At 49.2% G+C, this 25,919-nt stretch overlaps 13 protein-coding genes; 9 read left to right on the plus strand and 4 right to left on the minus strand.

Annotated features, from left to right (window-relative positions):
* Positions 1 to 801: 801 nt before the first annotated feature.
* GSBLH_T00005093001 (uncharacterized protein) lies at positions 802 to 1,619 on the minus strand. XM_013044091.1 has 6 exons: positions 1,493 to 1,619; positions 1,399 to 1,463; positions 1,324 to 1,368; positions 1,216 to 1,292; positions 1,014 to 1,186; positions 802 to 980 (listed from the first exon to the last, which is right to left on the minus strand). Exons 1-6 carry the CDS (start codon positions 1,548 to 1,550, stop codon positions 949 to 951), a joined length of 450 nt encoding a protein of 149 aa, XP_012899545.1. The 5' UTR covers positions 1,551 to 1,619; the 3' UTR covers positions 802 to 948.
* An 85-nt stretch (positions 1,620 to 1,704) lies between these two features.
* GSBLH_T00005094001 (uncharacterized protein) lies at positions 1,705 to 1,948 on the plus strand. XM_013044092.1 has 2 exons: positions 1,705 to 1,785; positions 1,815 to 1,948. The coding sequence occupies exons 1-2, from the start codon at positions 1,754 to 1,756 to the stop codon at positions 1,945 to 1,947; spliced, it is 165 nt and encodes a 54-aa protein (XP_012899546.1). The 5' UTR covers positions 1,705 to 1,753; the 3' UTR covers position 1,948.
* Positions 1,949 to 2,053: 105 nt separating this feature from the next.
* On the minus strand, positions 2,054 to 2,980 carry GSBLH_T00005095001 (uncharacterized protein; the record flags this gene model as incomplete). Its single annotated transcript, XM_013044093.1, has 1 exon — positions 2,054 to 2,980. The coding sequence occupies one exon, from the start codon at positions 2,978 to 2,980 to the stop codon at positions 2,054 to 2,056; it is 927 nt and encodes a 308-aa protein (XP_012899547.1).
* Positions 2,981 to 5,112: 2,132 nt separating this feature from the next.
* GSBLH_T00006930001 (uncharacterized protein) lies at positions 5,113 to 5,699 on the plus strand (the record flags this gene model as incomplete). Its single annotated transcript, XM_013044094.1, has 2 exons — positions 5,113 to 5,310; positions 5,343 to 5,699. 2 exons carry the CDS (start codon positions 5,113 to 5,115, stop codon positions 5,697 to 5,699), a joined length of 555 nt encoding a protein of 184 aa, XP_012899548.1.
* Positions 5,700 to 6,341: 642 nt separating this feature from the next.
* On the plus strand, positions 6,342 to 7,329 carry GSBLH_T00005096001 (uncharacterized protein; the record flags this gene model as incomplete). Its single annotated transcript, XM_013044095.1, has 2 exons — positions 6,342 to 6,755; positions 6,784 to 7,329. 2 exons carry the CDS (start codon positions 6,342 to 6,344, stop codon positions 7,327 to 7,329), a joined length of 960 nt encoding a protein of 319 aa, XP_012899549.1.
* A 962-nt stretch (positions 7,330 to 8,291) lies between these two features.
* On the plus strand, positions 8,292 to 8,981 carry GSBLH_T00005097001 (uncharacterized protein). XM_013044096.1 has 4 exons: positions 8,292 to 8,422; positions 8,453 to 8,590; positions 8,621 to 8,709; positions 8,742 to 8,981. Exons 1-4 carry the CDS (start codon positions 8,361 to 8,363, stop codon positions 8,957 to 8,959), a joined length of 507 nt encoding a protein of 168 aa, XP_012899550.1. The 5' UTR covers positions 8,292 to 8,360; the 3' UTR covers positions 8,960 to 8,981.
* Positions 8,982 to 9,784: 803 nt separating this feature from the next.
* GSBLH_T00005098001 (uncharacterized protein) lies at positions 9,785 to 10,788 on the minus strand (the record flags this gene model as incomplete). XM_013044097.1 has 3 exons in its annotated part: positions 9,785 to 9,976; positions 10,007 to 10,183; positions 10,213 to 10,788. 3 exons carry the CDS (start codon positions 10,786 to 10,788, stop codon positions 9,800 to 9,802), a joined length of 930 nt encoding a protein of 309 aa, XP_012899551.1. The 3' UTR covers positions 9,785 to 9,799.
* An 851-nt stretch (positions 10,789 to 11,639) lies between these two features.
* Positions 11,640 to 13,833, minus strand: GSBLH_T00006931001 (uncharacterized protein; the record flags this gene model as incomplete). Its single annotated transcript, XM_013044098.1, has 4 exons — positions 11,640 to 12,351; positions 12,385 to 13,568; positions 13,601 to 13,728; positions 13,761 to 13,833. 4 exons carry the CDS (start codon positions 13,831 to 13,833, stop codon positions 11,640 to 11,642), a joined length of 2,097 nt encoding a protein of 698 aa, XP_012899552.1.
* Positions 13,834 to 14,485: 652 nt separating this feature from the next.
* On the plus strand, positions 14,486 to 15,163 carry GSBLH_T00005099001 (uncharacterized protein; the record flags this gene model as incomplete). XM_013044099.1 has 1 exon in its annotated part: positions 14,486 to 15,163. One exon carries the CDS (start codon positions 14,486 to 14,488, stop codon positions 15,050 to 15,052), a length of 567 nt encoding a protein of 188 aa, XP_012899553.1. The 3' UTR covers positions 15,053 to 15,163.
* Positions 15,164 to 15,348: 185 nt separating this feature from the next.
* On the plus strand, positions 15,349 to 16,318 carry GSBLH_T00005100001 (uncharacterized protein; the record flags this gene model as incomplete). XM_013044100.1 has 1 exon in its annotated part: positions 15,349 to 16,318. One exon carries the CDS (start codon positions 15,349 to 15,351, stop codon positions 16,309 to 16,311), a length of 963 nt encoding a protein of 320 aa, XP_012899554.1. The 3' UTR covers positions 16,312 to 16,318.
* Positions 16,319 to 16,546: 228 nt separating this feature from the next.
* On the plus strand, positions 16,547 to 17,524 carry GSBLH_T00005101001 (uncharacterized protein; the record flags this gene model as incomplete). XM_013044101.1 has 1 exon in its annotated part: positions 16,547 to 17,524. The coding sequence occupies one exon, from the start codon at positions 16,547 to 16,549 to the stop codon at positions 17,507 to 17,509; it is 963 nt and encodes a 320-aa protein (XP_012899555.1). The 3' UTR covers positions 17,510 to 17,524.
* A 58-nt stretch (positions 17,525 to 17,582) lies between these two features.
* Positions 17,583 to 18,688, plus strand: GSBLH_T00005102001 (uncharacterized protein; the record flags this gene model as incomplete). XM_013044102.1 has 4 exons in its annotated part: positions 17,583 to 17,973; positions 18,004 to 18,123; positions 18,153 to 18,206; positions 18,242 to 18,688. Exons 1-4 carry the CDS (start codon positions 17,836 to 17,838, stop codon positions 18,686 to 18,688), a joined length of 759 nt encoding a protein of 252 aa, XP_012899556.1. The 5' UTR covers positions 17,583 to 17,835.
* A 2,262-nt stretch (positions 18,689 to 20,950) lies between these two features.
* On the plus strand, positions 20,951 to 23,618 carry GSBLH_T00005103001 (uncharacterized protein; the record flags this gene model as incomplete). The annotated part of the gene is made up of 7 exons (XM_013044103.1): positions 20,951 to 21,046; positions 21,077 to 21,547; positions 21,570 to 22,322; positions 22,651 to 23,019; positions 23,049 to 23,239; positions 23,271 to 23,454; positions 23,484 to 23,618. The coding sequence occupies 7 exons, from the start codon at positions 20,951 to 20,953 to the stop codon at positions 23,616 to 23,618; spliced, it is 2,199 nt and encodes a 732-aa protein (XP_012899557.1).
* Between the last annotated feature and the right edge of the window lie 2,301 nt (positions 23,619 to 25,919).

Here is a 25,919-nt window from a genome sequence, read left to right on the forward strand (position 1 = left end):
GGAGCGTGTAGGACCAGTCCTTTCTGTCTTCGGTGATCGTGGAGTGAAGGGAAATTAGAAAATCGATGCAGGATATTTGTCAAAAACGATGCCCATAAAAACGTCCGGAATTGAGGGATTGTAACCAATGTTTTCAGTTCGGAGATACTCCTCAATTTCCTCCGACGAGTTCATCATACGAATATAGTTACAGAGATTGGGAACATTCAGAAACTCCAACTCTGGCATTTTGTCAGGCCACAGCTCACTGGCAGGGAAGCCAGGGTTCCTCTCACACCACCAATCGCGGAACGCCCGTGTTTCATTCGTATCAGGGGCGATCATGATGATTTTACTACTTTCTCGCAGAGTTTGAGCCAAGTTCCCTGTCTCCAAGGGGGAGTATTGGTTTGAATAGTACCTAGAGGTGATAAACACAAGAACCGTCTACGCTTTGGATGGAATAAAGTCCAACACAAGGAGTGTGTAAATCCAAAGAATAATTCCAGACAACGTAATGGGTAGCAACTGGCCATTATGCGATCAAACTGCAACTACCATTTCTAAAAGGAAAGATACAGGTCTCCTGATTTTTTCCAACCAGACTTTATACATCATCAGGTTGAAGTTCGACAAATAACTCGCTTTTCCTCCTATGCGTCAGCCACACAACCCATCGCCGTTACGCTGGTCTTTATTGTCCACCATACTTCAGAAGTTTGATGTTTTTCTGTTTTTGAAACTCCTATGTACGGAGTAGACTCGAACTTTTTTCACAATAATGAATAGCAAGAAGTGTTTGTTGGAACAGAAACAAGGCATACAGCAAGAATACACAATTACAACGCAAGACACAATTGACAAAGACTTGGTTGTTTCATGGCACTGGCAATGAATTGGTGAAAGGTAATGGAAAAGATGGAATCGTTACAATCTACAAAGTTCAATAGACCTCCAGTCTGCATTTCGTCACACTCCCTCAAGTTGCTGTTCTACAGAATCTATTTCATGAAGTGTGCAGAACGAGAGTATACGGACAAAGGATGGATCTGTCCCAGAGAGTACAAGTAACTGATTGTTACACCCTCTGGGGATTGTGGCAGATAGGCAGTTCGAAGCGTTTCCGCACTTTTCTCTTGGAACTGCGCTACTCGTATTGGCTTCAGATTCGGAGTCTGGTTCGATGTTGGAATCAGAAAAAAACAAGCTGCCATTAATGATAACGATCGATATTACAGCTGAGAAGAGGACGAATAAGCGAGAAAGGGACTACTTTTAGAGCGGCTCAATCGGTAGATCTCTGAATCACTGCCCTAGATTTAAATGGTAGCTTGAGCAAGCAACGTCCAGATGAATGCTCTTCTTTCTCTGACGTTTTTGGCGAGGCGACTTGCACTCAAGGAGAAACCAAAGACATACTTGACAACTGGCATGTGCGCTAGGATTCGATTCGCTTAGAGTATCCTTCTGTGTACATAATAGCTCTAAAACAAACCCAAACATAACAATATACTGCGGAAATACTCACGAATTTCTCGCTCCGATAGCTTTTCTTCAGTGACTTCACACATTTGTTTTCCCGGAAAGTGCAACTCCGCGAGTATCAAACGTTTTGAATCAGCGCAAGCCTGCTTGTGGACAAGTCTTCACAAATAATAATGGACTTTTATAACCGAATAATAATGAGATTTTCAACCTTCATTTAAATATCCCGCGGTGAAACATCCCATTCTTGTTTCTCTTTTCAAAAGATTCGCCCGGAAAGAAACGGTAGATGGATGAGGTAGCCATGCTACAGGAAGTGAAGTACCATTTTAGAACTGTTTCGAACTTAGAAAGTGCTTGGTCACTTTATCCTTTGTAGTCAAATCAATCGACGAGGACATCGATCAAATGCAGCTCTCCATGGAGCGAGTCACAGCGCTTACGAATTCCTGGAAGTCTTTACTCCGAAGGTCCCGCACTTAGTGCATTGTTTATTAAAACTAACAAGGATACAAATGAATATATAAATATACGAAAATAAACTGTTGTGAAACAGCAGAAAGGAAAACAGGTACAGATGTTCCACCTTCTACTTCAGATACTCCTTCAAAATCTTCCCCTGCTTGCTAACGATACATCCCTTTCCGGACCGAACGCCGCCCTTAAAACATCCAATGTAGTACGAGCCGTCTGTGTAGTTCATTCTTCCCGTTCCTTCCTTCTCTCCATTCACCCACTGCCCCGTGTAGACATTTCCCTCCACATAATAGTACGTTCCGAAGCCATGCGGCACATCATCCTTCCAATCTCCCTCATACTCCACCTTTCCGTCTTCACTCAGCTGCTTTCCCTTCCCTGACCGCTTCCCGCACACCACCTCCCCATCATACACGCTTCCCGACGAGAAAAACAGCTTCCCCGTCCCGCTCGCCAGGCCTTCCCGCCATTCCCCCTCATACACCAATTTCCCGCGGGAATCGAACTGCTTCCCGAACCCCTCGCGCTGATCCCGCGCGAAATGGCCCTCGTACCGCGAGGAATCGCTCCAGACGAACACTCCCTCTCCCTCCTTCCTTCCGTTTTGAAACGCCCCCTCGTAGGATTGGCCGTCGGCCCACACCATGCGGCCCGTCCCCGTGAGCTCCCCGTTCGCGAAGCTCCCTTCGTAGAAGTGGCCCTCGGAGAAGAAGAGTTTCCCGCGGCCATGCCGCAGGCCTTGATGAAACGCCCCCGCGTAGAGGAGGATTGTGTTCTGCGTGTACTCCTTCCCTTCGCCCTCGAAAAGTCCGTTCTGGAACTCTCCGATGTAGAGCAGGTCGCCTTCCTTGTTGTAGAGCTGTCCATACCCGCTGAATTTCCCGTGCAGGAACTCCCCGTCGTAGCGAATCCCGCTTCCTGGATAGTACAGCACTCCCTTTCCGTAAAACCCGTTCTCGTCCGCCGTTCCCTCATACACCAAATACCCGTTCGCATCGAACTCGCGTCCTGCGCCTTCTCGTCTTCCTTCTCGGTACATTCCCACGCTGCACAGCCTTCCTTCGCGAATACACCGACCCTTCTCCCTCCAGCTTGCCCCGCACGAACGTGCCGTCCACGTAATGCTCTCCGTCCACGTACAGCCGCCCCAATCCGCAGTACTCTCCGTCCTGGAAGCAGCCCTCGTACAGCAGCTCGCCCGTCCGTCGAAACTCCTTGCCCACACCGTTCCGTTTCCCGCGTTTAAACGGACCGCGGTACCGCACCGCGCCGTCGCCGTAGCACGTGTCGTAGCTCCCGTCCACGAGTTCGCCGTTCGCGAACACGCCGCGAATCACTTCGTCTTCGCCCAGCGACAAAACCCCGCGTCCGTGGTACCGCCCGCGCTGGAATTGCCCGCGGTAAATCACCTGGTTTGTCTCCAGGCTCTCGCCGATGCCCTCGAACAGACCGTTCTTGAAAAAACCGCGGTACACGCACTCGCCGAAGCGGTACTGCTCCCCGTACCCGCTCGGGACGTTTCCCTCCATCTCGCCCACGTAGTTCTCCGCGCCCTTCTCGGAGCAAACAAACGCCAGAGAGCAGAAACGGAGAAGTCCCTCGCGCTCCATGGCGTCGTTTTCGACGAGAACCGCGGGAATGTGGGGATACAGGGACTGGATTTGCTGGAGAAGCGGAGGGTTCGCCAATTCCCCGGTGATCACAATTTTGTCCAAATTCTGGAATTCCAATTTTCGGGAAGCCATGCATTTCGAAAAAGTGGAAACGAGGGAATCGCTGAGGGACTTGAAGTGCGCGGCAAGAATTTGGTGGGAAAGTTTTCCGTGCTCGCTCTGCCAGCGCAGTTTGGAAAGAGAGGTGTGGAGAGATTCGAACGATTCGGATGGTTCTGAAGGAAAAAGCGAATTTTGGAATTGCGAAATAAGGGATGAAACGGTTAAATAGGGACATTCTTCCCAGAGAGGGTAGGAGCCCAGTTTGGAGGAAGTGGAGAACAGGAGACAGTGGGAAGTGTCGATTCCTGTGTTGAGGATGAGAGAGTGGGATTTGGAGGAGGCGGAGGGCATGACAGCATACCCCAGAAGTGATGTCGAATCAATGACATGGCAATTCGTAAAGCCGCATTCTTTCATACACTCTCCGATCAGAAACGAATAGGAAATGAAATAATCGAGAGAACAGCACAGCACAATCGTATCCAAAGAAACATGACTCCAGGAGATGTAACGATCACGAAGATGGCATAACAAGTAGTATAAAGGGAGATGGGAATGATCAGTTTGGTTTTCAGAGGAAGCTACGAAAGAAAATGTCATACGCATGATCCTACCTGATTCACTTTCGTCGAACAACAGAGGACGACGTAAAAATTCGTCGAGAGAACGCAACACACAAAAATGAGGAATAATGTCAGTAAAATTTGATGAATCAATGCCAAATGCAAATTTCAGAGAGCCATCGTCCAAAAAGCATAGAGAAGAAAGGGGAATTCGCCGCTCGCAATGAGCTTCATAGCCAGTTCCACACTCATTCTTCTGAATCAGCATGCTTGTTACATGGGATTCTCCAAGACAAATGCACAAGACAGACTCCATTTGTGTCAAATAGAGATAAATATATATATATATATAATAGATTTTTGGAAAATTGTTTTGCATACAAAGGAGATAAAAAGATACATGCATTTATTATTCTCCAGACATGGTAAAGCTAATTGAAAAGAATAGAATCAATGTTCTCTTTATCAGGTACTTTTGGGACGAGCGTATTCCTTCTTAGTGATCTTCATCAAAAGTTCGATTTTTCATCTCTGTTAGAGATACTTCGTACCATTATCAAGAGAGATGCGTACATTTCTCCAAGGGTTTGTGAGTAGAATCGATATTTTGTTTATCGGAGGCGATTTTGGAAATGTTCAACATGAGGATAACGAGGAAGAGGAAGAGGAGGAGGAGGAGGAAGAAGAGGAAATGGAGAATACAGCACACAAGAAACGTACACGTACATATGAAGAATCGCTTCTACATGGTACTCTTCTTGCTGTAGGATTTAGAATATAGCCCTTTCGGTACTCTCCATTCCCATTCTTTGGATTCCTGGAAATGTTGCGAATAAATAGCCATCCATTATATGTAGCATGATAGTACAGAGTCGTTTTTTCCAAAAGGAGACATGAAGAAGGAGATTGTGAATGTACACAATCGTGTGATTCGAATAGCCGAAGATTTGTACGTTGCTGGGTTTGGAGGAAGTGTTTCTGCCCTCGACATAAAGAAACAACTGGTTTGGAAAGGATACCCTGTTGCCAAGGGCGATTTCAACGTTTCTCAATTGCAGAAATCAATTACCAAGCTTCCTAAAAACAGTTCTGTATTTTTGAATCCCTGATTTTATCCACGTAGCTTATCATCATGACCCATAATCCCCCAACGATTGCTCCTACGAGTGTCTTGTATAGTAGTAAATTAAATAAAAAGATATTTGCTGGAAGTAAAAAGCTGGATTCCCTTGTCACCAAGGCACTTCAACATGTATTTCTTCCTTTTGTCTATGCGATTCAGATGAATGTCCCCGTTGTTCTGCACGGTCACTGTCACTATGCTATTGGATCCAACCTGTACATCTCCAAGTTTGGACAGACGAAGATTCTGACCGCCGGGGCTTTTAAGAATTCGGACGCAGCCACGTTCTCGCTGGTGCGTGTGGATGGCAAATGGGAACTCGTTTCTCAAACGCTGTTTAATGTGGGAGTTCTTTAGAGCAAAAAACGAAAGAGTTTGTGAAAGGAGTTGTTTGTTTGATAATGAAGGATTACTGTACACGCATATATCAAATAAAAAAATAGGTGGGAACTGGATTGAAATGGCCGACAGCAATAAAGAAGTCAAGGACAGTAATGCATTGCGTGGGTGATAAGGGATAGAGGTGACTAAGTGTTTAAGCCAGGTGGACGAAATGGTGAAAGAAAAGAAGAATAGTGAGGACATCATTGCTCTGATCTCATCGGTTCTGGAGGAAGTGTACATTTGAGTTTTTCTTTTTTAATGTAGCTGCCCAAATGAGGACACTCTCTTCGAGGCCGCCCCCCTTCACTATAGGCTTGCCACTTTCCTTATTGACTCTGCCCATGTACATTTCCCCAAAGAGGCCATAACTCTCAGGACCGTCTTGCGCAGCAGGAGAACGATGCGAACGAGAACGAGGATATCAACGAGGATGAGGAGGAAAAGACCCTCGGTCTCATCGAAGACGATCTCCAAATCGCCTGGGAGAATCTGGAGACTGGTAAGCTTTTCGACGTCCCCTTCTCTCTAGCTCGCGTCCTGTACTCGCAGCCCACAACCCCCGGCGATTACCGCAAGGAGCTGGCGGACATCCACCAGAAACTCGGCGAGATCGAGATGGAAAAGGGCGACTTCGAGAGCTCCCTAGCGAGCCACGAAGCGAGCCTGGCGCTGTGCGAGCAGCTGTACCCCGCGGCGAGTCGGGAGCAGGCGAACTGTCTGTTTCTGTGCGGCTTAGCGCAGTATTATCTGGCAGAGAACGACGCGCTGCTGTCGGAGGACGACCCCGAGCTGGCGCCCAAGGCCGAGAAGGAGGCCAAGGAGAGCGCGGAGCGGCTGCGGCTGGCGCAGAGCGCGCTGCTGCGGTGCGCGTTGGAGCAGGCGAGGAAGGAAGGAGCGACGGAGAAGGAGGTGGAGGCGAAGACGGATTTGGCGGGACTGAGGGAGGCGGCGAAGGCGCTGCAGGGGAAAGAAGGACTGTCGGAGAAGGTGAAGGAGCTGCTGGAGGTGGCGCTGGATGTGACGGAGAATGTAGGGATGGGGAGGGAGTGCGAGGCAGATCGAGAAGGCGGACGCGTTCTCGGTGAAGAAGATCATTGAGAGGGAGCAGAGCGAGGTGAGGAAGATCAAATCGATGCTGAGAGAAGAAGAAGAAGAAGAGGAGGAGGAAGAAGAGGAAGAAGAGGAAGAAGAGGAAGAGGAAGGGGATACTGTGATTGAAATGGACGAGCTGAAGCGAGAGAAGAACGAGGACGACGACGCGCAGCCCGCCGCCAAGCGACAGCGAAAATCGAGCGTTTGTTACAAACACACCACTTGGATCCTTTGGACACCTTGGCGTCTTTCGCCATCTTCTTCAACGGCTTTGCGGGCTGAGGGACCTTTGAAACCTTCGGAGCCTTCGGAGCCTTTGAAACCTTCGAGTCCTTTGAATCCTTTGAATCTTTTGGAGTCTGGACATGCTTCGGAGCAAGCGGTTTCGTGCTGGAACGAGGCGAGGGGCTGGAAGGGGTCGAGGGGTTGTAGAGAATGTGGGCGAGCTTCGGGTCGATCGAGCGATCTTGAGATAAGAAAGAGAGCAACACAAAATTACCGCTGCGATTGAAGATTTTGTGAATGTCCACTTTGGGAGAATCCTTCTTGGCCGGAGCATCCGCTTCTGGCTTAGCCTTCGGCTTCGGCTTGGCCTTCTCAGCGCTCTTCTGTTTTAGGGCTAACGCAGTCAATTTACTTCCTGCATTCGATAAAGGACGGGTTTTGATGATGGTCGGGGCAGATTTATTCTTGTGCGCTTCAAACAATTCCTTTTCCTTCTTTTCACGCGCTTCCTTCTCTTTTCGGAAAGCCGCTCTTTGTTCCTCCAGACGCTTCTTGTTCTGACGAGAATTTTTGTTAGGTCTCCTCTCCTTCTCCTCCTCCTCTTCCTCCATATCGTCAGGCAAACCTCCTTTGCTTAGCATCTTACGCATCATTACAGCAATCATGCTATCACTAAGCTCTACAACATCTGGGTCTGTATTTTGTTTCACTTCGCTTTGATTGTCAATGGCAACCACTTCGTCTCTTCCCTCTATACCACTCGGTTTCTCTTCCTCTGCCTCCTCTTCTTCTTCACTTTCACATTTCTCTCCCTCTTCTTTGTTTTCCCCGTCTTCTTCCTTTTCTACCTCAATGTTCTCCTTTTTTTCCTCCTGCTCAGATTCTCTACATAAAAGAGTTTGCAAATATTCACTTATTTTCATCAGACACTTCCTCTGGGATAGGAATCGTCTTTTCTTCCTCTTTTAATTGTGTTATCTGGTTCTCAGTCTCCATGTGTTTATAAAACAACTCACAGAACTAAGAGTGTTTTAAAAGTCCTTTTCTGAACTCAAAAATCGCGACTATTTTTAGCGTTAACAATCACGTTAAAATGATTCTGCCGGTCGTCTTTGCTTTAATCGTACTGTTACAGTTTGCCGATGCGAGTAGAAAACATTGCGATTTTTAAATTGGTAGAATGCTTCCAATACTCGTCTGTTTGTATACCGAACGGTAGATCGCCGTACATAGTTTGTTGATAGAATAGGAAGCGGTTCCTACAGGAACATTAATCAATACCAAAATGCTACAGCATTCTACACCTTTTATGCTGATATGGTCACCCAATACTATAGCGATGCATCCTGCACCGAACCCACATACACTGAAGTGAGACAGTACGTTTTGTTTCTTTTTCTTCTATTCAGTTTTACCTATGATAAAGCGATTTGCCTAGGAGAGATCAAGTCAATAAGTGTGCGAATTGAGAACGCGAATGACGCTCACATGCAATCTATCGTGAAGGAGTGTGGATCGAAGCTCACTCGGGACTTCGTGGATATCTCGTTTCTGTTTTCGTATTGTTTGACCCGCAGAACTCTCTCATGCACGGTCGCTGGTTCACATCCGTTTGCCGATGAACTGAAGACGGTTGGAAGTTCGCTGTATCGCTGCATTGATTTCCGTAGCTTTTAAATATATGGAATAACACTCTAGAGAACGGCCAGCCCGTTTTAAATGACATGAAGGCCGATGCTAAGTGCACGTCGGAATTTAATATGGGAATGTCGTGGCTGTCTGGAACCGTAATTGCAGTCGTCGTGGTGTTCATTGTGCTCATCATTGTTTCGATTGTGGCCATTCTCTATGTGTTTATCAAGCCTGGACAGAAGAGAGAGGAAAAGAAGAACAACGCGGAGCAGTTCGCCGTATAAAGAGAGGAGATGCTGTTTGACTGATGTGTTTGTTGAAATAAAGGCGAGGTGGAGTGGATTGCCATTTGGAAATAAGGTAATTAGGATAGGGAAACCTGAATGGGATGGAAGTGAATACTTGGAATGGAAAGGAATGGAATGGCATGGGATTGGAAGTGGTTTAGTGGGATTATATGGGGATGGAAAATTGTTTATATGTGCGTGAAAGGGTGCTGAAGGGATGATTGATTGAGTTCGATGGGATGGATATAAGGGTGTTTCATTGGTAAACCTTAGAGTCGAATAAAATGTGAATGGATAGGAAAGGTACATAAAAATAAGAGAATGATGCGAAATCAAGAATATAGTTTGAATGAACAGCTTCTAGTATTGGTTCATGTATCAATGGAGTCATCAAATCTGGTTTATTGAATTGGTATTGCTCAGGCAATCTGTGTAAAGGGATGAGCACCTGCATAATCGCATAGCCTGAATAGAAGGGTTTTAGTAGTCTTTCAGGAGGTTCTAACTATCAATATGTGAGTAATAAGGATTCTGATATTTTCCAGAAATATTAATTTGCTTGTAAAACGATCCAAACACATATATTTTTTGCTTCACACTACTATAAAAACCCGATCTATAGACGATGAATGAATGAATGAATGAATGAATCATTTTTACATTTTTAAAATTCAAATTCAAATTCAAATTCAAATTCAAATTCCATCATGCCTCTATTCTTTTTCCATTGATCATTCCATTTCCCTGTCCCCTTTTCATTCCAACTCAACACACAACCTTCCCTTCTCCCATCATTTCCCTCCCTTGTCAAACAAACACATCGCCACATATTCTACATTAGTTTAGCACAGTAGGAGCGGGTCCTCCTCTCTTCAACCTCTTAATGATCTCTGCAAACGAAGGCCTTGCTTCCGGATCCGGATCCCAACAATCCCGAATCAACATCGCATACCACTCAGGACACGTTTCAGGAATTGGCAATCGCTTCTTATGTGTATGCACCATCATCGCGACCTATCCCTCACCTCTCCTCCCCGACCTTACCTGCATCGGCTGCATGCCATCGTACGGGATCTTCCGCGTGAGCAGTTCCCACAGATTGATCCCATACGAGTACACATCGGCCTTCTCCGTGTAGTTGTGCCCGTCCATGACCTCGGGCGCCATCCACTGAAACGTTCCGCACTGCCCGGTCATTAAATCGTGCGCCGTATCCGCCGCCTATTCGCAACTCGCCCGGCATTGCCCACTTTAAACCGCGACAGCCCGAAATCGCTGACTTTGGCGGTCCACTTCTCGTTGATGAGGATGTTGAGCGACTTCAAGTCGCGATGAATGATCACCGGCGTGGAGGTGTGAAGGAAGTTCATTCCGCGCGCCACGTCCAGCGCGATTCGAATGCGCCGCTGCCACGGAATCTGCACCGCGTAGTGTTCCCCGCGCTTGTCGTCGACCGTCTCGTGCAGCAGATCGAACAGATTCCCGTTGTGGCAGTATTCGGTGACCAAACACACCGGATTCATCACGATCCCCATGAAAATCACGATGTTCGGGTGCCGCAGCGTTCGCAGCAGCATCACTTCCGACGAAAAATCGCGAATCGACTTCGACGACATCCGGTTCACCCGCAGCTTCTTCACCGCCACTTCGCACCCGCGGTACATTCCGTGGTACACCACCGCGAAGCCCCCGGCGCCCACCTTCTGGTCGATCGACACCTCCTCCCAGTTGATCTGCAAGCCTGTCAGCTGCACGCCGCTCAGCGTCGCCTGCAGCGCGTTCACCACGCGCAGCATCAAGTACTCCTCGCTCTGGCTCCGCACCATGCCCCCGCGGGGCCCGGACGACGACGGCAGCACCGCGGGGAGGCTCCCCGACCGCGGGATGCGCGGCACGTCCAGCGGGGTTTTGGCGGCAGAGCGAAGCGGGATCGCGCGGGAACGCACCTGCGGACACGACGGCTGCCGCTGGATGCTGCGGAGAAGGGGAAACGGGGAACCTACTTCGCGATGGGGGACGCCCCGCGGGGAGGCTCGGCGAGGTCCCCGCGGGACTCGTGACTGTCGTCGCTCTGCCGGCGTGCGGGGTTGATTTCGACTCCCGCGGGGATCCAGAGCCGCTGGATGTACTTCTGCCGGAGAAACTGGAGCCACACTACGTCAAACCCCGATCACACCCCCACCGGTGGAACTGTCGTCGACGGTGGGGTGCTCCCCCGCGGGGAGGCGGTTCTCCCAGAAGAGCCGCGCCTTGCGGTTGCCGATTTCGGCGGCGATGGCGACCCATTCGGGGCGGACGGGCTTGGTTTTGACGCGGACGCAGCGGCTGATGCCGGTCTACGCGTGAGTCCCGCGGGGCGATTCGACGCCGAGCATGCGGTGGAGCTTGCAGCAGTCGACGCAGAGAAAAACGCCGAGGTTGACGGAGAAGGCCTCGACGGGGCCGCGCGCACACTCGACGCAGACTTTGTTCTCCTTGGCCGCGAGGACCTTGCGCACTCCCGCGGCCGTGGCTTGGTGCGGGCCGGCGATGGCCGCGCTGGAGACGAGCGGGACGATCACGCCCTTGGCCGTGATGCGGTAGAACGGGGCGAGGACGCAGGAGTCCTCCTCGGCGTCGTCCTCGTCGCTGTCGTCGCCGCTCAGCTCGTCGGAGGAGAACGCGGAGCTCTCCACGGTCACGTGGCTCCCCAGCTGCTGCCGTGCCACGGCCTGCGCTTGCCGCGGATGGCTGCTGAGCGGGCTGCGGAGAGAGATCGACGGGAACTATCCTTAGAAAAGGGAAACGTGGAAACGTCGTCGAAGACGTTGATCTCGGCGCGGGTTTTGACCTGGGCGATGATGTCGCGGAGGACGAGACGCTCTTCTTCGTAGCGCGCGACGGCGGCTTGGAGCGTCTCGGGCTCGTCGGGGTTTTCGAGGAGGTCGGCGAGGACGACGGTGAGCGCGAGGTAGATGGAGTGGGCCTCCTCGATGAGAGGACGCACGGTGCCGTTGAGGACGGAGCAGGGGTTCATGAGAACCCACTGCAGCGAGACGTTGAGGTTGGCGAGGAGCGTGGAGAGGCGCGCGGGGACGTTGACTTGGTCCTCGACGTCGAGCTCGGCGCCCTCGACGAGCGCGTAGTTCATTCCGAACTCCGTGTATTTGTTCAGGAAGTACACCTTGTTCGTCAGAATGTTCGCGAGGCGGGAGATAAACGGCGCCCAGGACGAGGAGCTGGCCTTCTCGTCGCTCTCCTGGATCATCCGCCAGCGCACGGACATTTCCTTGAGCAGGGAGATGTGCTTGAGGGACTGGTAGATCATGTCGAGCGCGCTCATTTGAAACACGCACAGCGTGGTGGTCAGCGCCTTCACGGCGACGATCTGATTGCTGAACAGCGCCAATCTACAGAGAGAGAGGCCCGCGCGCAACGCCCACTTCGATAGGAACTGGAAAAAGAAGTCCATCGACTGCATCTCCGACGCCGCCATCGCGATCTTCTTGATCGACCGGTGCGCCGGCGGCTCGGGAATCCGCGACGTGCACTTCGACACCCATCGCTTGTGGTTCTTCTGGTCCGTGAAATAGTGCGACAGCGTCACGCGCTGCTTGTCAAACACGGCCTCTGCTTCGCGCTTCTGCTGCGCCAGTTCCTCCGCCTCGCTGCTCGACGACAAGTCCGAGTCGCTCAGCATGGGCGGGCCTTGCAGCTTGCGCACAAACCGAAGCGACGGCGCGCGATGCGAGCGCTGCGAGCGCTGCGACGCCGCCAACACCAGCGAAACCTCTTGGGTCATGCGCCAGCACTGCATGGAGCAGGCGCGTTCGATCAGCTGCGCGGCGGTGGGGCGTCTGGCGTGAGGAGGAACACAGAAACACACTTGGAGGAGTCGGGGACGAGGAGGGAGTTGACAAGCTCGATGAACTCGGCGGAGTAGTTGGCGAGGTCGGCTTGGGGATAGCAAACAGGTCCGTTGCGCAGCGCGTTGAGATCGATGGAGCCGCTGTCGTTCTCGAAGGGGGTCGTATAGAACGCTAAATAATACATGAGAACGCCCAGCTGCCAGATGTCCACCTTCTCCGAGACGACAGCGCGCTGAGAAGGAGATCTGGGGGTGAGGGAGGAGAATAAAGAGAGAGAAACAAATCGGAAAGTTCTGGAGGGACGTAACCCGCTTCGAAGATGTACTCGGTTTGTTGCTGAACCACTCGGACTTCTTCATGAGAACGAGGGGTCTGCGTGATAAGACATTATAATAAGTTATTTGAACGATAATATTCGAAGTGGTGGAGCGAGAAACCTCTAATTTGCATCGACCGTCTTGATCGATTAAAATGAAATTGGGCTTGGTGTTAAATTTAAAAAGGACGCTCACATGAATATTGCGATGACTAAAACACGGACGATTTGTATGAAGTGCGTAAAGACCACAGGCGACATCTCTCAAAATTCCGAGAAGTGTTCGCTCTGCAAATCCATGGGGAAAACACTGGATCACAACTCCAGCCAACAACCCTCCTTGGCAATGTTCAGTTAAAATAACACCTCGAACAATCCCGTTCTCTTCGAGCATAGCCGAAGCATAGTATTGAACAAGATTCTTGTGTACAGGAACATGTTGCTAAAAACTAAGCGTACCTCTCATATCCATACCCATAATGCAATCTCCTGTTTCATACGATACACTCTCTTCACATCTCCTTGCTTTACTTCACACAAACGAAGATCGTATAACTCTTTGGTTTTTGTATCCAACGCGAGATATATCTTCCAGAATTTATCTACTCTATCAGTCTGTAGTACCAACCCATACCGTCTGACACAAATTCCTTAATTCGTACAGTAATTCTTTCAACTTTGACCTCTTTCCCTATTTTATTTCCCATCAAATTATAATGAATAGGGAATTGGTCAAGTTACGAATGATTAAGTTTAAAAATGAAAGTGAGTTTACGCCTTGGGGTTCTAAGAGATGGTGACGATATGCACTTTGCATTTTTACAAAGTCGACAAAACACTTTTTGGCGGCATTTCGTCATTTGCATTTTTCTACCAAGATAATAATCTTTTACGAATTGGTAATTCATTCAATTAATATAATTGCTTCCAGAAGGGCGTAATATTTGAAAAAAATTAAAAATGCATCTTAAACTGTATAACCATTTTAAAAAAGAGTGAGTAGTTCGTGCGTTTTGAATCCATAATTTGTAATATTTAATGAGAAGGAATCGAAAAGTAAAATTCAGCCTGGTAAATGTCCCTTGTGTTTTAGTACTGAATTCTGTTGAATCCTGACCTTATAGAATCAGCCGAGTCCGTCTCCGAACAGCCTTGCATCAGGGTACCCGTTACTTGCCACAAATACCGAGTTTGTTGTTGGCAACTCGATTTGCATATCTTCTGTTTGTTCTCCAGAATTGGACGGTGTTAGCGCGGTTCCTTCTCGTTTTGGTTCGTTATGCATCTGACCTACAGCTTTTCCTTCTTCTTTCTATCCCAGCATCAACGATTTTTGGATTTTAACGGCTTCTGCAGTGAATGCGCCGAAACCCTTCAAAGGTGCAAGGGTATTGTACACCGAAAGTATCTCTGCTTTCCGGCTGCGACCTAGTTGTTCCCCCCGTCGAACCCTGTAAAATAACCAGCTCAGAATGCACATTCCGTTGCTGCAACCCAACTTACAACTTTGTGTGTGAAACGGCTGAAGAAATGAAAGCTCACTTCCAGGAGCATCCCAAAAAGCGCAGCTTTCGCTGTATGTATCCCGGGTGTACTTTTACCTCTGTATTCCTCAAGGATCTCACGTACCATCGCGGAATTCATACCGGCGAACGCCCCTATCCATGCACATTCCCGGGTTGCAGATTTGCGGCACCTACACAAAATCAACTCAAGTTACATCAGATCAGACATTCGGATAAAAAACCTTACAAGTGTTCCTTCCCAGGATGCAATTACGCATCTCGATACAAATCTGCACTTTTGAATCACAAGCGTATCCACACAGGAGAAAAGCCTTATCGCTGCGAGATCTGCAAGCAATTTTATGCAAGGCAAAGTTCCGGACTGCAGTATCACATGAAAACTGTTCACCGACGAAACTAATTATATTCTTTTGCCTCATGACTCTTATCTACACTCACAATGATGTTTCAAATATTTGTATTATTGGGTTACTTGTCTACCGTTTTGGGATGTTTATTCTACACGTCGTGGTTTGTTTTTGTTTGAACAAGCGTGGTATTCAATAAGAGTTCCTTTTCTAGCTCAGTTTCGTGAAAATTTGGTTTGGTCGGTTAAATGAAAAATCAGAGAAGTTGAAAGAAGATCGGAGAAATAATATTTTAGATCTCGTGCGCACGGATCTTTTCAATTATTCATATTTTCTTTCGTAAGCGATTATGAAGTATTTCCTCTTCTTTACTATTGTTGCTATTGCTCTGGCACACCCTCCCAGACTCGTCGAGGTCGCTAAGGAGGTCAACGCCATGAAGACCACTTGGCTTGCTAACGAGGCTATTCCCACTCGTGACTACACTCAGTACCTTGGTGCTCTCCGTGGAGGCAAGCAGCTTCCTGAGAAGAACATTGCTATTCGTGGTGATCTTCCTGAGTCTTTCGACCCCGTGGAGAAGTGGCCTGAATGCCCTTCTCTGAAGGAGATTCGTGATCAGTCTGTTTGCGGTTCTTGCTGGGCTTTCGGAGCTGCTGAGGCTGCTACTGACCGTCTTTGCATTGCTTCTAAGGGAAAGATCCAGGACCGTCTTTCGGATCAGGATCTTCTGACTTGCTGCGAGTCTTGCGGATTTGGTTGCAATGGAGGCTGGCCTTCCATGGCCTGGAGCTGGTTCCACAGCACTGGAGTGACTACTGGAGGTGAGTACGGAAGCAAGGACTGGTGCAATGCCTACGAGTTCCCCAAGTGCGATCACCATGTGGAGGGCAAGTATCCTCCTTGTGGAGAGACTCAGCCCACTCCTGAGTGCGTTGAGAAGTGCCAGGAGGGATATCCCGTGGAGTACAAGAAGGACAAGCACTTCTTTGGAGAGGCTTACCATGTTCCTAGCAATGTGGAGGCCATTAAGACCGAGCTGATGACCAACGGTCCTATTGAGGTCGATTTCTCTGTCTACGAAGATTTCATGACCTACAAGAGCGGAATTTACCAGCATGTCGCTGGTAAATACCTCGGCGGTCACGCTGTGAAGCTGGTCGGTTGGGGTGTCGAGGATGGCGTTGAGTACTGGAAGATTGCTAACTCTTGGAATGAGGATTGGGGTGAGAATGGTTACTTCCGTATCATTGCCGGAAAGAACGAGTGCGGAATTGAGTCCGACGGTGTTGCTGGAATTCCTGAGCTGTAAGGCGCTCTTTTTGTTTGTTCGAAAAAGGTTGTGTCGAAAGCTTCGATTTGGGTTCCGTTGGGTTCCTTTGGGTTGGTCTAGGTTCCGTTCAGTCTCTTTTCATTTTCCCCTTCGTGCATTATTTTTCGAAATACAAAACAAAGACTTTCGAAGGCTGTTGTCGACCTTTTAATTGTGTCACCCAATTGGTGCGCACCAGTTATCCTCTTTCCCAGAAAATATTTAGTAAGTAAATATGAAGTATTTCCTCTTCTTTACTATCGTTGCTATTGCTCTGGCACACCCTCCCAGACTCGTCGAGGTCGCTAAGGAGGTCAACGCCATGAAGACCACTTGGATTGCCAATGAGGCTATTCCCACTCGTGACTACACTCAGTACCTTGGTGTGCTGTTTGGTGACCGACAGCTGCCTTCGAAGACTATTGTTGCTCGTGGTGATCTTCCTGAGTCTTTCGACCCCGTGGAGAAGTGGCCTGAATGCCCTTCTCTGAAGGAGATTCGTGATCAGTCTGTTTGCGGTTCTTGCTGGGCTTTCGGAGCTGCTGAGGCTGCCACTGATCGTCTCTGCATTGCTTCTAAGGGAAAGATCCAGGACCGTCTTTCGGAGCAAGATCTTCTGACTTGCTGCGATTCCTGCGGATTTGGATGTGATGGAGGCTGGCTCGATATGGCTTGGAGATGGTTCCAAAGCACTGGAGTGACTACTGGAGGCGAGTACGGAAGCAAGGATTGGTGCAATGCTTATTCCTTCCCCAAGTGTGAGCATCACGCTGAGGGCAAGTATCCTCCTTGCGGAGAGAGCCAGGAGACTCCTGAGTGTGTCAAGCAGTGCCAGGAGGGATATCCCGTTGAATATGAGAAGGACAAGCACTTCTTTGGAGAGGCTTACTACGTCCAGGGAGGTATTGATGCTATCAAGACCGAGCTGATGACCAACGGTCCTCTTGAAGTGTCCTTCTTTGTGTACGAGGACTTCCTCACGTACAAGAGCGGAATTTACCAGCATGTCGCTGGTAAATACCTCGGCGGTCACGCTGTGAAGCTGGTCGGTTGGGGTGTCGAGGATGGCATTGAGTACTGGAAGATTGCTAACTCTTGGAATGAGGATTGGGGTGAGAATGGTTACTTCCGTATTGTTGCTGGTAAGGGCGAGTGCGGAATTGAGGTGGGCCCTATTGGCGGAATTCCTAAGCTGTAAGGTGTTCTTCTGGTTGGTTTGTTTGTTTGAAACTTGTTTGTCATACTATTATTATTATTCTTTGATAACCAGACTAAAATTGGGTCGTTTCAATGTCGGCTGATATTCTTTGTGACAGCGATTCAGCACAGGATTTCGGGCACTACATTCCCTACCATTTGGACTCAGAGCCGGGATCGACTGTGGATGTCTATGTGGACAGGTTGTCTATGTGGGAAAAGATGGAAGTCTATCTGAAGCTGATCAGCGTGCCTCTTATTATCGTTGCGGTAACCGTGGTTGGGTTCTTGCTGTCTTTCTTTCGTGAGATCATCATCCCGGTCCTCATGGCACTTTTCTTGTTTCAAATATCCAAGCCCATCGTGCTAAGACTTCATCGTCCGATCATCCCCTACTTTACTTTTGAAGAGGAGCCTCTTCCAGAAGAAGAACATTTGCTCCTAAATCCGAATGAAAGGAGACCAGTACGCACGTGAACATCGCTTTCCTTGTAGGGAGGAAAGAAACGTTTTATTCTACACTGGGGAACTCCCTATCGCCCCATATGCTCTCTGATCACCCTCATCCTACTGTTCGGTGGTTTGTTTCTCCTTATCTACCCTGTAACTGTTTCTGTACTGTTAATAGCTGCATTTAACCCAAGATAAGTGATTTTATTTCACATGATTACAGCATTTATGTGGACAATGCGCTCGATGTATAGATCACTCTTCTATCGAAGCTTACGTATAGCTTGTAGACACTGCCGAGGTCTGGTTCAACAATACCCTAGGCCTCGATATCGAAGATCTGATTGACGAGATGTCAAAGCATATTTCACTAAGCAAAATTCTCGATTCCCTGACAAAGATTGTATGGAAGTCGATTGTATACTGTGGTTTTACGATCATTATTTACATGTTTTTGCTTTTTGGCTCTAGCATGCGTAAATTCGACGAGTCTTCGATTCGTTACAAAATCGAAAACCAAGTACTCCATTCTTGTGAGTTTTCAAATACAAAGATCACTCGGTACTTGCTCATCAAGACTGTTCTATCTTTCATTGCAGGCGGCCTTGTTTTTTTGTTATATGGCCCCATTCTACATCTCCCCATGTCTCTCATTTTTGCTCTCATCTTTTTCGTGTTGAACTATATCCCCCATATCGTACCCGTCCCTATTTCATACCTATCTCGTTAGGGGCCGATTATTGCTGTTTGTATCCCCATTCCTCTCATTCTCTTCCATCCGAATTTTTCGCTTCTGCAAATTATCCTCGCCATTCTTCTCCCCACTGTTTCTTCTTCTTTCTTATATCATTATTCCTTCTAGCTTATGAACCTTATCCTTCAAGACATCGTTGAGCCCAAAGTCCTTGGCGACTCTCTTCACCTCCACCCTGTATCTCATATCTTGTTGTTAATTTGATTGCTTAGATTGTGATTATCAGTTGTCTCGTAGTCTGGGCGATTATTCTGGGATCCATCGGCGCTGTGTTGGCGGTTCCACTCACTGCGTGCTGCAAGATCGCGCTGCATAACAACGGACATCCCTACGCAAAGGTAGGAGCGAGAGAAGGGGTGTAATGGGTAGATTGTGGATGCCTGGCTGAGCGGCGATTTCTGTTGTGTGCATATTCATGACGATGAGAAGACGAAGAAGAAGAAGAAGAAGAAGGAGGAAGAAGAGGTGGAGGAAACTGCAGTTGCTATGTGATGGGTGTTTGAGAGAACAAACAATGGAATGGGATTGGAGAAAACGTAGAATTAGAGGCGGCCAATAGCCTGCAAAGGTGAGAAACGAGAGAGGAAAATAAAGAGGTACTGATTTCACGTTGGAGGGAGGAGGCATCGGAAGAGCGCGACTGGAGTTGGAATAGCAAGAAGCTCATCTGCCACTCATCATGGTTGATCCCCGTTTCGCCAGGACGTTCAGAAAGGACAAACGAGGAATAGGAGGAGAGAAGGGGAGCTTGCTCACCAAACAACACTCGCCAGAGAAGAACAGCGCGGTCTGCGTGAAGTCTCTTTCGCATTCCGTCAGCCTGAGCTTTACAGGAATAGAGAAAGAGATAATTGTAGAAGGGCTATGACATAGAAAAAGCCAAAACAACCAAACTTTGAACAATGTGGGATTCTTCATTTCTTCTCTCCATGCAGGAAGGATCTGCTTGAGTTTTCCGAATGTATCGATCCTACAATGAGATGGCAAAAAACACGAAAAACCCATAGTTTGTGGAAAGCATGTTAATATTGTTCACCGTAATAATATACATACACTCGCAGTTCATTTTGTAGCATATATAGAGAACGAGCGAATCCTACAATTTTTCTATTATTGAATGTTTACATTTTCTACATCAATCCCTAGAGAATCGAATAGACATACGACTCCTTCGAGTGTGAGTCGATCAGGATTATTTGGGTCTACTTGGAAGAATAGGTTACAACACGAACTAGCAAAGGAATGGAATAAATCAGGGATCAATGTCGTATCATCCATCTGCATTCGGAATTCCAGAATCTGCCAAGATTTTTACGAGTTCGTGTTTTCCGCAGAAATTTAATATTGGCAAGTATTTCTATGAATCCAGGAAATCAACCTACTGGATCTCGTTTTAATCCATTTATTAAGCATGTAAATGAGTTTGTTTGCGAGTTATTCCTAGTCTGATCCTATTCCTTCACCCATACAGTCTGAATCGGGTCCGAATACTCCTTCTACAAATGCTTCTCCTTTTAATAGAGGTCCATCTTCTATGGTTCCTCCTCCTTCACAAATGGCTCCTCCAACGAGTTCCCAAACCCAAAATGCACCTTATACCCCTGCATATCACCCCCAATTTGCGAATGCAACTCCTTTTATGCCAAGGTCGGGACTCTCTTATCCACCTCCTCCAGGCTCGTCTCTTCCTCCTCCACCGACATCGACTCTTCCTCCTCCTCCCGTAGGACAGCCGTCAAGCGAGCCTGGCGCGTCCCCGCTTCCCCAGGAGCAATCTAGCACTTATTCTCACTATACGGGTACCCACGGTCGTACCGGCATCACAGCTGCGCAGCTCTACTCGCTCAACGTAATCGGGTCCGGTAGGCGCTAGACGCAAGTGGTTGATGTCCAAGAAATCCCGGTTTCCCGCCCCGCCAACCAATCCTCCGCAGAAAACGCGCAGCAGCAACAACAACAGCAACAACAACAGCAGCCTGAGGCTGCGAAAGACGCGAAAGTAGATTCTTTCATGCCTACCCTGACGGTCAGCCGCAGAAAGCGAGCAATTCGAACGACCTGATCAACCTGAACCGAATTCCGCACCCCGAAGAAGACGCGTCGCTTCGATCCTACAGCTGGAAGGACGACGACGATTGGATCAGCGTGTGCTTCCGCGTTTCCCCTGAGGCCTAGCCCCTGCCGTTCCCCACGTACCAGTACACGTTCCAAGACACGGGGATCAGCAGTCCTCGCTACATGCGGTCCACCATGCGCGTGCTCCCGCAGTCCTACTACATGCTGAACAAAACCAAGATCCCGTGCTCCGTCTTCGTCACTCCCTTCGCCGAGCCCGTTTCTCCCGTTTCTCCGTCTCACCTCCAGCACCCTCAGGAAGACCCCATCCCGCTCCTCGACGGAACCGCGGGACTGGTCCGCTGCTCGGAGTGCTCGGCGTACATGAATCCGTTCGTGCAATTCACCGACGGCGGCTACCACTTCCTCTGCAACCTCTGCGGCGCGGAGAACCCCACGCCCTCCTGGTACTACGGCACCACCAACAGCGCCGGCGTGCGCTTCGACCGCCAGGACCGCCCCGAGCTGTCCCGCGGGACCGTGGAGTACAAAGTGGGAGAGGAGTTCTGCACGCGCGCTGCGCAGCGGCCGCTTTTTGCGTTCGTGATCGATACGACGCGCGCTGCGCACCAGAGCGGCGTGTTCGACGCGGTTCTGCAGGCGCTTCGCGCGTGCGTCGAGGCGCTGCGCGATGCCCCGCGGGCGAGAGTGGGGTTCTGCGTGTTCGACACGGCGGTGCACGTGATTTCGATGCGAGTACCCGCGGGGAACGCGTGCGATGTAGAACGGACACATCCACGAGGTGCTGATGACCGATCCCGACGATGCCTACGCAGTGATCAGCGAGGCGAACTGGCTCCTCGCGCCGGCCAGCGATGCTGAAACACTATTCCAACTGCTGGACTACATCGCGAGCAGCTACGCTCCGAGCACGCGGCCGCCTCCCGACTACGGCTGCAGCACGGCGGCGGTGCGGACGGCGATCGGCGCGCTGGCGGCGTCGGGCGGTCACGTGACGCTGATCGAGTGCTCGGCGCCGCTGCTGGGCGTGGGCCGCGTGTCGGCGTCGGAGCAGAGCGCGGTGTACGGGACGGAGGACGAGTCGTCGATGTACCTGCGGTCGCAGGACGAGGCGTACTACTCGGAGCTGGGCGTGACGTGCGCGATGGCGAGCGTGTGCGTGGACTTCGTGGTGGCGAGCAAGGAGCACGTGCACCTCGCGGAGCAGCAAATGCTGGCCAGTCAGAGCGGCGGCTCCGTGTATTTGGTGAAGGACGGCGCTGCAGGACTCGCCGAGCTGCACGCCTATCTGCAGACGTTGGTGATCCGGGAGCACTACTGGGACGCCGTGGCGAAGCTGCGCGTGTCGGGCGGGCTGAAGGTGCAGGGCGTGACGGGGAACGGCGTGACGTCGGACGAGCAGGACCCGATCGTGCCGATGCTGGACTGCCAGTCCTCGTTCGAATTCACGCTGGATTTCCCGAAGTACATCGAGGGAAACGACGTCTATCTCCAGTTCGCCATTCTATATCCTTTGAGGAATTGGGAGAAGGGGGTTCGGGGTCTGATGGGTCCGATTTGGGGAGTTTTGGGTCATGGTGGCCGTATTGTGATGTGTTGATTTTGATTGGAAGAATGGTGGAACTGTGTTTTGTGGTGGTTTTATTTGTCTGTGATGCATTCATTGATGTCCTCTATTTGACTTTTTTGTGAGCATTGTTGTTTCATATGCTGTATTGTTGTCCCCCTGATTGTCCCCCTGATTGTCCCCCTGATTGTCCCTATTATTGTCCCTATTATTGTCCCTATTATTGTCCCTATTATTGTCCCTATTATTGTCCCCTTGGTTCCTTCACGGCACCTACACGACGGACTCCGGGGAGCGTCGTCTGCGCATCTTCAACCAGCGTCTCCAGTCCACGTCCACCTACCCTCGTCTTTTCAAGGGCCTCGACGGCGTGGCCGTGATGCTCTCCCTGGCCCGCACCGCCGCGCTCCAGCTGGACTCCACGCGCCTCCCGGACGTGCGTAGCAACTTCGAGGACACCGTGGAGACGATTCTCACGCAGTACCGCGCGCAGTGCAGCGCGTCCTCCTCCACCGGACAGCTCGTTCTCCCCGAGAACGGAAAATTGCTCCCGCTCTTCGCCAACTGCCTCCTCAAATCCCCGCTCCTCCTCCTCAACGAGGCCTCCCGCTTCTCCCTCGACACCGTCTATCCCCGCGGGGACACGCGCGCCTGGGCGATCCACGTGGGACTCGGCGGAGGATTCGAGTGTAGTTCGTCTCGCAGTGCAATCCGATGCAGTTCGTGAACTTCGTGTACCCCGCTCTCTACAAACTCGACCCCGCCAACGACGCGTGGGGCCGCGAAGACCCCGCCACCGGGTTCGTGAGCAAGCCTTCGTTCGAATTCCTCACGGAAGCGGCGCTGGATCTGGGATTCGTGTATTTATTGGCCGGCTGGCGAGGGTGAGGATTTTGTTTGCAGGGTGATGTGCAGACTGATGCTGGTGGTGAGCAATCAGGTGCCTGCAGAGGTGATGGAGAGCCTGTTCGGCGTGCGAGGCGTGACGGACGAGGCGATGGCGAACGGTTTGATGCTGCTGAGAGAAGGAGACGAGCTTTGCGAACGCGTTAACACGCTCGTGGAGGAGTTGCAGGCACAGCTTGGGTGCTACTTGCAGGTAGGAGAGGGGAGGAGGTGTGAGAGTAGCCTGCCGTCGTGATGCGAGGAACGCCGAAAGCGAGTTTGGTCATGGAGATGATGACGGAGGATCGCATTCGGAAGGAGCCGTCGTTCTCCGACTATTTGAGACATTTGCACTCCGCGATTATCGGAAATATGTAGCTCTGTTTGTTCCACACAGCAACGATAATTCCTTCATGAAGCCGAGGGATATCGTCTTCAGCTTCGTTTTGTATATAGCTACGCTGAATGCTGCGCTATGGTTGCGGTATCCGTCCGTTCTAGAAAAGTCTGTGCTTCATTCGTATCTATCGACTGCTGAACGTGAGATGCTGTTTATGCTGGATATTCTTACGTTCGGTTCAGTCTCGGCGGTGATCGGAGGCGTATTAGTCGCATTCGTTGCTTTTTTGTAGAATCGCATTTTAAGTTTTCTCGGTTCAAACAACGACTGGTTTGACACCGTATTTCCTGTGCTTTTGCCTATTGGTAGATGTCTTCTCGACTACGCAGTTGCGCTTCGTTCATTATTCTCTCAATATCCGGAGCGTGCTATCTATTCGCCTACCAACAGTATCGCAATGAATCTCTGTTGACTTCTTTCCATCGCTGGTTTTTAAATTCAAAGTCAACAAACAAGCGGATTTCGCATTGGTGGATCCGTGTCTTTCTACTCATCGCTTTGATTCATTGCATGTCTTTGCAGCAGTCTTCCGCCTCTCCTCCTTCCGCTGATTTGAATTTCTGTGAATCCATTCATTCCGACTACTTCTCTCGTTTGTTTTTGCTTTGTCTTGTGATTCCGATAGAATTCGTCGCGAAAGAGTCTTGCGAATCGTGGGAATCGTGGAACAAGATTCCATTCTATTCATATTTCCGCGGTTTTGTCTTTCTCTTCGCCTATTTATCATTGATTCCCCTTCTTTTTGTTCTTCTCTCTTACCTTCTTCTCACTCCATCCTCCATTTCCACAGTTTCCCTCTTTCTAATCGATTTGTTTCTCTTGCTTCTTCTCCTCCCCACACTGCTCCACTCTTTATCGCGGTTATTTCCACTGTTTTCGCTGCTTTCAAGTTCGCTTTCCTTTCCATTGTATCTTTTTCTCCTTGACTTTTTGCCTTTCCCCGCGATTCTGATCCTTAGCGGAACACTCAAATTAATGAAACTGCATTTCTACGTTCAGCAGGTTGCCTTCCGTTTGATCGAATCAGGTTTAGACAGTTTCATTGATGCGAGACGCACTTTCAGAGATAAAAACCGCGGTTCAAACCATGGAAACTCCCGATTTGCAGAGTATGAAACTCCCAAAATCGGGCTTTTTTCCACTGTTTCAAGTGTGGCTTCGATTGGAATGGATTTTGGTCAAAAACCCGGTTATTTTTGGAACACTGGTAACATTGTTCCTTGGTATTTTATTTGGAAAATCGAAAATCTTGATGTGTTGTTTATTCGGCTTGTTTTCTGGAATTCCATTAATCAGTGCGAGTGAAAGTGACGTAAAAAGCAGCCAATTTGTGGAAGTATTGCCAGTGGTAAAACCGCGGGAATTGAACTTTGCGGAGAAGTGGAATGGAGCGACGATCGAATTGATTCGTCGAATGTTGTTGGTCCGAATTCGATGGCTTCGAAATCGAATACGTCAGGTGCCTCAAATTGTGTTTCTGATTGTGTTCCTTGCATCTGAACTCTATCGAATTTCGCTGCATTCTGAAAGTCGTTCGATGGATTTTGTTATGTTTTTCTTGCCGTTGCTTTGTTTATTGTTCATTCTATTTGATATATCCTGAAGAAAAGGAAATGAAAATTGAATGAAAAGGGAATGAATTGAATGAATTGAATGAATTGAATGAATTGAATGAAAAGAGAATGAATTGAATCATTGAACAATGCTCCCATTGCTTGCTTGCTTGCTTGCTTGATTGATTGATTGATTGCTCGCTTGATTGATTGATTAACCTTTTCACTTCTGTTTCATTTTTCCATTTATCATTTCCTTTACCCACTCGATTCATTTCCACGGATTCTACATCGGACTTCAAACCCTTCGAATTATCCGACTTCCCCTCATGAAACACAGTTCCACCATCGTAAAATTCATTCGAAACTCGCTGAACTTGCTACTCCGTGAGAGTTTCATTCCCTTTTTCACTGACAGAAATCGGCTGGTTCGATTGTTACCTGTCACTTCTCCGTGTTTTCTACGCTACTGCGGTTATCTACCTCTTGATCATGATGGGGAAATGGATTCGGCGTAATTTCCCGCGGTTATTTTTCACATAGCATACATTCATTCCTGGACCTTCAAAGACACTTTTCAAGTGATGGTTTCAGCGAATTCGATCGTAAACAACGTGCTGACCGCAATAACCGAATATCACACACTCACCGTAATCATTGATCGATTGCTCTCTCCACATCCGATTCGCCCCATCGGCCTCTATTCCGTCGAGTTCGTTATTTCCT

This window comes from Blastocystis hominis, assembly GCF_000151665.1.
Source record: "Blastocystis hominis, Singapore isolate B (sub-type 7) whole genome shotgun sequence assembly, scaffold_9".
Taxonomy (NCBI): domain Eukaryota; class Bigyra; order Opalinata; family Blastocystidae; genus Blastocystis; species Blastocystis hominis.